At 41.7% G+C, this 10,506-nt stretch overlaps 1 protein-coding gene across 2 annotated transcripts in view; it reads right to left on the bottom strand.

Annotated features, from left to right (window-relative positions):
* Positions 1-1,797: 1,797 nt before the first annotated feature.
* Positions 1,798-10,506, bottom strand: part of gsg1l2b (gsg1-like 2b) — a 32,039-nt gene continuing 23,330 nt past the window's right edge. For both annotated transcript variants that reach the window (XM_061707844.1, XM_061707845.1), the window contains 2 exons: positions 5,711-5,822; positions 1,798-2,800 (listed from right to left, as the gene is read on the bottom strand). In XM_061707844.1, coding sequence (XP_061563828.1) covers positions 2,497-2,800; positions 5,711-5,822 — 416 coding nt within the window. In that variant the 3' untranslated portion in view covers positions 1,798-2,496. The remainder of the gene's footprint in view (positions 2,801-5,710; positions 5,823-10,506) is intronic.

Genomic DNA, 10,506 nt, shown 5'->3' with positions numbered 1-10,506 from the left:
CTTATGCTTGTTGTTGTTTTGCCTAAGAGACTGTAAGACATGAAGACAGAGACCATCAGAAACTCAGACACTAACAATCAGTACAAAAGGTACTGGCAGACACTGTGCACAACTGAAACTGTTGGTGACGAAACGAAAACCAGAATTCTCCTGTTTTTGTTGGTCAATTTCAGCAACATTTTAGAAGTAAGTTTTTAAGTTTATCAATTGAAAAGGATTCGCCTGACTTTTGCCTTAATGAGCACTCACCTCAGGTGAGTGCCTTATGTGAGATCTGTCCTGCAGCTTCAGGAACCACGGAAACATACTGTAGAAACGTTTTACACTCAGTAACCCTTAAAGTGGATTATTACCATCTAAGCAACTATCATACAAACAGGTGGAGCATTAATGAGATAATTTCTGTATTAAGTTAACTGTACAACTGCTAACGTGTAAAACCAAAGGAAAGCGTTTCCACTTTCCACATCAGAGGAGCAGCGAGGATTTAAAGTTGAGGATGATTAAAGGAGCATGAGGCTCCTTTTAAGAAATGAGACTCTCTAGCGCCACCCTTCACCACGACGGCCGTCGGGGGTACTGCAGCCAACAGCGAAGCCGGCACGGGAGAACGGGGAAACTCGGCCCCAGCACTGCAGCACATTTTGCAGCACATAGGCTGTTCAAGGCAACGGAGAGATACACTAGAGGGCTCATTCGTTTTGGTTTGGAACGCTTCATCTGACCTTGTTACTAGAAAACTTAAAACGTTTACGAAATTTTTTCATAAATCCTGCCTCAAGCTCCTTTAAACTCTAAACTGGTTCAGAGGTGTAAGAGGACCCCTCAAACCCGAACGGCTCGATGAGGGACCGATTTAAACTTCGGCAGCCCAAAACGAAGTGACCGGGTTGAGTCCGTTTGTGAAGTAGCAGCAACTTGTTCAGAACCGAGTAGCCTTTAATCACAGAAGACATCATTGTCTTACTTTCCATTTTCCCTTTGATAATAACAAAACAAACAACGAATCTACGCAAAAAAGAAGATCTCAGACGAGGCCACTGGACAAGTTGGCAAATAAAACATTATGATGGCAAACAATCGTCAGCAAACAGACAGGCAGCGTTATTGATTATGCATTATTCATCCACACACTCCATGTTTGACGGATCGGGGACCTCCTATGAGCATAATTCAGTTTTTAATTATTTGTTGTATGAAGCGCACCAACCGGTCTGCTGATTCTGTGGTACTTAATACTAGAGAGGCACGAAGAGGGAGCACCGTTCACATGTCACTGATTTACAGGAAGTGATCCAGATGTGCGCCAGAGGTTAACGTGAGCGCGCTCCACTTCCACACCACATTACTTTAATTTTGATTCTGTAGTTTTAGTGTAAATTATTTCGCGGCTGGACAAAAAGTCAGAAGCCAGTGCGCCTGAATGACGCCTGTGGATGTTTATGTTCTTAATTTTTGATCCCTAATCTATCACTGCACCTCGGAGCCAACATCTGAGAAGTTCAGCCTGCTTCTCTTTACATTAAAAAAGGGATATGACGCGCTAAGGATCATTGACGTTTCCACTCCGCCCAAAGCAGAGTCACAATATGTGATGCTTCACATGAGAAACCAACTAAATCCAAAATATTGTTGAACTTTTCAGTATTTACACTCATGTCTATAGAGACAATGCAAATTTTCCCTGACAAACAATTGTTAAGAAAGAAAAAGATTCAATGACATTTATCTTAGACGTTCCTGGGAAATCCTTGTTTACCTGCTTTATGTCAACCAAGGATGCGGGACGGGGTTGATGTCGACTGTGAATCAATCATATTAGAAATAAATGTAATGCTTTGTACAAACTCTCCTGGCGAGACCAAAATTGTTTTTTTTTCAACCAGGCTTTTTTTAAACGGAGGTTAATGGAGGTTGACTTGCTTTTTGAACTTTTAGCGGTCAGTCGATGAACTGCAACGAAACTTAGCTTAGCGTGAGACTGAACCAGGAAGTTAGATGGTTGGTACTATGCCCTACAAAGTGTACCTCTACTGGGACAAAGTGGTTATTACAAGATGTGTCGGACTTCTTACCACAGTCAACAGAGCAGGTCGAGAAGCCCTCATGCGGTCAGATGTGGTGTTACTACATAGTGTGGCTTTAAACTCATTTTACTCAAAGTATTGCTGGAGTCTCAACCTCTTTATTGTTTTTGCTCATTATTCTCCTCTGATGAACTCAGAAGGCATTATTTTAAGCTCTTCTTCATTTTATTGTGTCTTTGATCTGATGTATCTCATGTACTCATCAACAACTGTCTGATGAACCTGAAACATCGACTCAACTAAAGGTCCAGTGACAACGTTAACAGAACTACAGACTTCACCAGCTGGCTCAAAACATGCTCAGTTTGTGGTAAACAACATGTCGTAGGAATTCTCGACCCCCCCGTGTTTCCCTTGCAGTATTTACATCAAACATAAACGACGGACTCGGTGTGGCGTAGCGCCTACTCTAGCAGTACTCCTCCCCCTGCGGCTCGGGCAGGTCGTTGAGGTCCAGGAAAATGGAGGTGTTGGAGAGTTTGCGGTCGCTGGGGGACGACAGGTCCAGCAGCTCCTCGGCAGTGCTGGGCACCGAGCTGATGTACATGTCCCACACCTGCTCCGGCGAGTCCAGTTCCAGCAGCTTCTGCTTGATCTTGAGGTTCTTCTCGATGTTCCTGCGCTTGTGCTTGAACTCCAGGATGGTTTTGGTGTAGCGGTTGATGGTGGTGACCGAGGACGCCATGCAGGCGGTGAAGGAGCTCCAAGCCAAGCTACGAAAGAAAGGCAACATTATATGTCCATATCTCTTCAAATCCTCTCAAAACATACTAACACCACTAATGATTGATTCAAATATGTAAAAATGTCCCATAAATTAAACGCCAGCAAGAAGAAAAAAGGTGGCTTTACATGAAAACTCTCATCATCACATACCGGGCTTCTTTTCCTTCAAAATAAATACTTTAAAAAACAAGCTCTGTCATTATTTCAGCATGTTTACGTGCCACTTACTCCGTCCATAATTATTAGCTGCCCAGACTGTTTTTCTGTCAGGTAACAATTACTGTGATGGGAAACTGGTGTTGTTTTGACACGCGATCAGCAGACAAAAGAATCACCACAAAAACATCCATCAGTGGTAACGTCATCTGGATGTGAATTTAAATGAAGCATATTGGATGCGTGCACCCCCACACACCCCACCCACTTAATTGCCTGACTATTTTGCTGAAAAATAGGAGACAATCAGCAGTGTTGAATCTGAAGAACGGAGGCGGCTTCGGCAGCAGAACAATCCCACTCTTGATTTATGTTTAAGAAATGTGGCCAGATCACGTGGACTTGTTTAGGTGTCCACACCTTTGACAGTGTAGCGAATGTGCAGTTGCTTAATCTTTCGGGCTGCTGCTGAATGACTTGGGTCATGCAATTTTCACACCAACAGTGCCTCCTGCTGGTGGCGTTAAGGAACTGCTTCTGTGGAAATTACCTTCTGTCCAACACCTGCTGCCCAGAATATTACCTGAAGGCCCCGATGAAGCCCCTGGACCGTCCAAGGGAGCTCTCACACTATCTCCAAACATGATTGACCCCTAAAGTCCGTTTTCCTGCTCAAGCACAGTTTGATTCCTGGTATTGGGTTGTTCTTAATTTAACAGATCAGCATAATCCAGATTAAAAATAAAAACATGAGACGGTTATATCTGTCCACTAAAAAATGCCCCACAAAGCCAGTGGATTTCTGTGGTCCTGTCCATTTTGCTTAATAACTGAGACCACGAATTGCTGAAGTAATAAGGAACAAGTGGAATAAGGAGGGAGGGTGCAACTTGGCTAAAGTGAAAACACAATAAATCTGGCTCCTTAAATAAAAACAAAACAACACATGAAAATGACAGACATCCATTTCTGGTGATGGTTCTTGGGGCTAATTTGACAGAGCTTTGTTTTGTGAGCACTTCTTTAAAGCGGTTTTGATGGCAGAAAAACCAGAACTAAAATAAATGCTACAAAGTCGACAAAAGTTGGATCAGATTTTTTAAATGTTCACCATCATTTCTCACAAGGATCAACCCGGCAGGATGTGTGAAGAATCTTCTGACCGCCTGTTCAGCATCAAGACGCTTGACCGTGACGACTATCGTACAAAGCTGTGATTGATGCAAAAAGATGAAAAGGCCCTAAAGGTTCTGCCCAACTTCATATATGTGCAGCGTATTATTACACAATGGGCAACAAAAGTTGGAAAAGTCAACTTGCAGGCTTGAAAAACGGAGACCAAGTCCATCTTGGGTAGAAGTCGGTAGAAGTGTCAGGAAACTGCAGCCGCGTCCTCAGTTAACTCGTGACCCCGTGGCGATGCAAATAGGAAAAGCTCACTCGTTCCACATCTTCAAACGTATGGAGCCAAATCAAGGCCAAAAGTTTTGCTAATTTGAAAATAAAATTTGAACCTCAAAAATTCTTTTTTACAGTTTCAATAATTTTTTTTCAGTATCAGATCTTTTTTTCAGTTTCAGAACTTTTTATTTCAGTTTCAAATCTTTTTTTCAGTTTCAGATCTTTTTTTTTCAGTTTCAGAACTTTTTATTTCAGTTTCAAATCTTTTTTTCAGTTTCAGATCTTTTTTTTTCAGTTTCACTTCTGTTTTTTTCAGTTTCAAATCTTTTTTTTTCAGTTTCAATTTTTTTTTTTCAGTTTCAGACTTTTGGCCCCGATTTGGCGTGGGTGGCGTGGCATCAACTGAGAGGGGCGTGGCATCATGAGTGACAGCAGAACAGAGAAGGCGGGGGACGTTACTCAGTCATGTTGCCTTCAGGAAACGTAGGTTGCAAAGGTTATCAGTAGAAGTATGATTCAACACTGTATACACTATATTCACGTGATTGGCAGTGGAAAAAACTGATACTAGTGACACGTTTCTGTTTAAGAAGCTGTTTTAGACCAACTTTAAAGTTTGACATTTCCCACTTCCACATACTACCAAGTACGATCTAAAACAGCTTTTTAAACAGAAATGTGTCACTGTTAAACTTTAAAGTGTGGCTGTTGAACTGTACAGTCTGACAGTACAGTTGCTTTTATACTGCGATTGGTGCCAAGTACGGTCTAAAACAGCTTTTTAAACAGAAATGTGTCACTAATATCAGTTTTTTCCACTGCCAATCACGTGAATATCTAAGTGTATATACAGTGTTGAATCATACTTCTACTGATAACTTCTGCAACCTACGTTTCCTGAAGGCAACAGGACTGAGGAACGTCCCCCGCCTTCTCTGTTCTGCTGAAAAAAAAAGATTTGAAACTGAAATAAAAAGTTCTGAAACTGAAAAAAAGATCTGATACTGAAAAAAAAAATAATTGAAACTGTAAAAAAGAATTTTCAGGTTCAAATTTTATTTTCAAATTAGCAAAACTTTTGGCCTTGATTTGGCTCCATACAAACGGCAGCTCTGGGGTCTGTTTATTGGTCGCGGGTCTACACTTGTACCAGGACTTGTGCAGTCTCCCCAGAGAAGAGAAGAAGTGCTTTTGTACTCTTGAAATAATCTTAAAACATGAGCCGCATTTATTAGCCTCGAACACAAGTCCATCCAGCCCTGATAACCGTTCTCTATAATTTAAGAAAAATAAATAGAAACGTTTGTAAAGCGGAAAGTGAAAGAGAAAGGAATACTCACATGTAGGACCAGCTGTAGTCCCACGATTGAGGTTTCCAGTCCTCTGGGCCGAGGCTGACGGTCAGCTGGAAGGCCGTGGTGAACATCATGTGGGCCACCATGCCCAGCAGCCCTGCCATTCACACACACACACACACACACACACACACACACACACACACACACACACACACACACACACACACACACACACACACACACACACACACACGGAGGTTATCGACCCACGCTGACTCACCACTGCACTTCCAGAGTCTCGCCACATGGGGGCGGTGTTGAACAAGGAGCCGCTGCGGCTCCGCGGGCCTCGCTGCTTCAGACACGTGACCAAAACTCCAGCAGATAAACAGAATGAGGTGCAGCTGTGCACATCAGGAGGAATCACAACCAGACTCCTTATTTGCTCCTCTGAACATCTGGATGTTTGAGTCAAACGTTGCAGATGAGTTGAGACGGCAGGAAAACCCATGTTTACAGACTTTGGTTGAACAAAGACAGTGGTTATTTTCAGATTTTTACAACCAGTTTAAGAACGACTTAACTAACGACTTAACTACTGTACGTAGATGAATGACTCATCAGTTTTAACAGTTTAATTTAAGTTATAAAAATGACACATGGCTTTTATTGTTCTTATTACTTTCGCTTTCGTTTAAATTTTAAATCATGCTTTTTATTCATGTTTTAAGCACTTTGAATCACCTTGTTGAATTGTACTATACAAATAAACTTGCCTTGCCTTTCAATTCAGCACTTTCAATGTATCTGAGTTTTTTTTTTTAATGTATTCTTCACTTGGTTTTTAAAGGTCTGCAGGCTTTTGACAAGAATATGAATATCACTTTCTACCTTCTTGAGATTTGTTTATTCAACTCTTTTCAGTTAAAATGACACTTTTCTGTGCTGGTTTGGATGCTGATTGTCCAGCAAGATTTCTTCTGCTTATCCTCACACTTTATGATGATAACTGTCCACAACAGCTTGAGTTGTGTTTGTTTTTACACGTGCAAGCAGCAGATCGCGCTCTCCAAAACCCAACGGAGGACCAGAGAAAGACGTCAAATATAGACGGACTGAGGACGAAAGGACCGAAACAGAAAACCTTCAAACTGCTGGCGTGTTTCCATTTGTGTGCACGTTGTTCTAAAGTTTGGATCTTGACGTGAACCTCAAAGCGCTGAATTGCAGAAGAGTAACAAGCTTCTTCTTGGGACTTTCAGCTGGGATTGAGTTGGTCAACGAGAGACACAAGAAATAAATGTGGTAAAGTGTTTGGTCTGCAGAAGGAAAAACTGGAACGTAAATAATTTATTATAATACTGTACGCTAACGAGAGTATTGAACTGATTCCTGAACCAAAATGTCCCAAAAAAAATAATTTTCTTCATTTTAACTAAAAGTCCTGTCCTTTAAGCCAGAAGTCCAGAATGCAGAAGCTGAACAAGGAGCACGGCAACAATATGATGAACTAAGGATGGGACGCTGACAACCAGGGAGGGCAAGAAGAACAACCAACCACACGGAGGGTTTGAGATAAAATCAAAAAACAAAACCGGCGTCCAACGACACAAGAGCAAACAAACTGGAGAACACAGAAAGAATCAAATAGACCTGGAATCAAAATCCCAGGACCAGGACAGTTTAAACAAGGAGAGGATGGGTAGAACAAGGTCCCGACGATGGAGAATGAAGAAAAAGAACAGAGGGGACCTCTGGATGTGGTGAAGGAGAAGATGGAGTTGGTCAGTGAGACACGCGAAAATGCAAAAGACTGGGTGAGATGGAAACTGTGACAGCACTTGAAGGGAAAGCAAAGAAATAGAAGAGGAAAGGTTGCACTTCTTGCAGACACACAGGACAGAATTTAACAAGACATAAGTTTTATGTTCTTGGTTTTGAAACAGTTTCAAATAAAATGTCTTATTTGTAGTGCCATCTAATAATATATCGTCGTCATTTTGAAGCGTTTCTGCTCCTGCTCCTCATGGAGGCCCTCTGGTGTCCCAAAACGCTGTTAAATGAAGTTACATTGCAATTAAAATGTTTACGTGTCTGGAGTCAAGGGATTGCACTGTGCTGTTAACGCAATTATTGTTTAATTCAAAGATGACCTCATTTGGATTCGGGTCGGGGATACACGGTACATTCCTATGCAGAGTGTTGTCTTCGTCAGACTAACACGGGCGTTGTTGTCCATGTAGCAACACCGACTCTTGGCTGTGAGCTGACACATTAACATAAAACGCTCCTGTGATGCTCGTGTACGTGCTTCACTTCACTTCTCCACCACTCTGCTCCTCTCTTCCTGAATGTTTATCACGTATTTCTGGGCTTGTGTGTCTCTGGGGGCGAGTTTACATGATCCCAAATCAATCAATCCGTCCGTCCGTCCGTCCGTCCGTCCGTCCGTCCATCCATCCATACATCCATAGCAGCCAAATGTTATTATCATGAACATTATTTAAGTTTTAAAGGTGGGGTAAGTAATTTTTGTATGACATCAAGTCTGTTGATATTTGAAAAGAACCTCAACAAAATATAGACGTACTTCCTCCCTTCCCCTCCCTCCGGTGGTCCCCACCACCAACTCTCTCAATCCTCCGACCCTCTACCCCAGTTCACCTTCATGACCTTGACTACAAACCTCTCTCCTGTCAGTGATTGGCTGGAACAACGTTTGTTATGGTTATGGGGTGCAGGATAGCGAGGAGATATTTACCAGAGGTGGGTAGTAACGAGTTACATTTACTCCGTTACATTTACTTGAGTAAGTTTTGGGAGATGTTGTACTTTTAGGAGTAGCTTTGAATCACTATACTTTTTACTTTTACTTGAGTAGATTTGTGAAGAAGAAACTGTTCCTACATTAGGCTACGTTGAGCTCTTACTTTTCTTTTATCCCTTTTATCCGCGTACGCGTCAATCTCATGACATCACTGAGTGATTCTTTGGGAAAAATGTTTGTTTTTGCATGTTTTGTCACATTTACACAGACTCAAACACACACAGAGTTTCTATGAGTTCATGGACTTGTTCTAGTTCTGCCTGGTTAACAAAGAAAAGTACAAAGGCTTGAAATTTTGTGCTACTTGTGCTTAATTTATGTTTTTATTCTGTTATTTTATTATTTATTAAAGTACTTGAATTTACTTTAAGATTATTTTAATTTAAGCTATTTTTTATTTATTTTATTATTTTATTGATTGAATTTGCCTGAAGATGATTATTTTGTACTTTTGTCTGTTTGAATGGTTGTGTTAAAACAAATAAATCAGACGTTACTCAACAGTTACTCAGTACTTGAGTAGTTTTTTACTTTTACTCAAGTAATTATTTGGATGACTTCTTTTTACTTCTACTTGAGTCATATTATTCTGAAGTAACAGTACTTACTTGAGTACAATTTTTGACTACTCTACCCACCTTTGATATTTACAGGTTTAGAAATCCTGTAGAATTACTTACTCTACCTTTAAATGCTCCACACATACTTGCATCGACTGGCTTTTAACTTTTTTTTTTCGAGGGAAAAAGAAAGCAAGAGCTGGGTGACAGTTTATTTCAGAACATAGGAAGTAAATCCCGAGGACATGCTCGAGGTTTAGCAAGAGTGATGACGCTGAAAAGGACACCATTTTCAGGTAGAGACTGATCTAACAAAGGCTCGACATTCCCGCCTGTCAGGAACGGGATGAATGTGGAGGGTAGCAGTCGCTGGATTGATGGTGTTTTCAGGTGAAAAACGGATGTTTCTAATGACATTTGAAGCACGATGGGGTGAAGAAATCCCAAACTGTGGATCTACGCAAGCAACTACGGACACAGTCCACTTCCCATCAATGATGAAGCTTTTTTTGACGACTGCTGGATGCTTCAGCTCTCCGATCAGTGAACTCAGAGTCCATTTTTTTAAATAGTTTTTTTCTTTTCTTTCCTTCTTGTGGGAGATTTCGTCAGCCGAAACGAAGGCTCCGGCTCTTATACACTGACCATTAAACTGAGCATGAATAAATAACAGCAATCGGAGCCTGCCAATCCGATTACCACATAAGCTGCCCATCCTGCAAATCCTGGGACTGAACAAGAGCGCACCAGATTCAGCAACAAACACCTAAATTCCCGTCTCATCCCTCTTAATGCTCATGTTTATTCCTAAAGATAACACAGCGCAGCATTATCATAATGCCATGCAGATCAGGGACAGCTTGGTGTCAGGATGACGGGAACATTTCAGTCTCTGCATCTTGTTACGCATAAAAGTTACGCATCTTTGTATGCACAGGGTGAAGTTGTTCCATATGAAGTCAATAAACGTCAAACCAACAGGTCTATTTTTAGTGACGGAGCATTTCATATGCACACGGAGCACCAAAAGACCTGCTTTGTCTCCTCTACAGAACAGTAGAGGCATCTTTTGTCCACCAGAGGGCAGAAAAGTCCAAATGAAAACGACTGACCAGAAACAGCCGCCACCTGGACTTAACTAAGCAAATTGGTAAGAGACTCCCACCGGTAAAGTACTGCAGAGATGAAGATGCTGATGAAAGTGGCCGATGCAGTAAGGAGCTCCTCATCCCTTAAACGACCGTGTCAGGAAACATCCTGAGCTGTGGTCATGAAAAAAGAGGTTACTCTGCAGCTAGGGATGGTTTCAGCGTTGGCTGCTGCAACATTTTAATCACTGCGGTACTTTTCCAATGGGAGCCTCTAACCCGGGACAGAACGTGTGGCCCAGACTCGGCCCGGATCTGCAGTTTTCTGCAGTTTTCTTTTCTTTTCCAAATTCGGCTTTGACT

This window comes from Cololabis saira, chromosome 19 (genome assembly GCF_033807715.1).
Source record: "Cololabis saira isolate AMF1-May2022 chromosome 19, fColSai1.1, whole genome shotgun sequence".
NCBI classification, from domain to species: Eukaryota; Metazoa; Chordata; class Actinopteri; order Beloniformes; family Belonidae; genus Cololabis; species Cololabis saira.
Note: the sequence above shows the minus strand (reverse complement) of the source record. Positions and strands in the feature narration are given on the sequence as shown.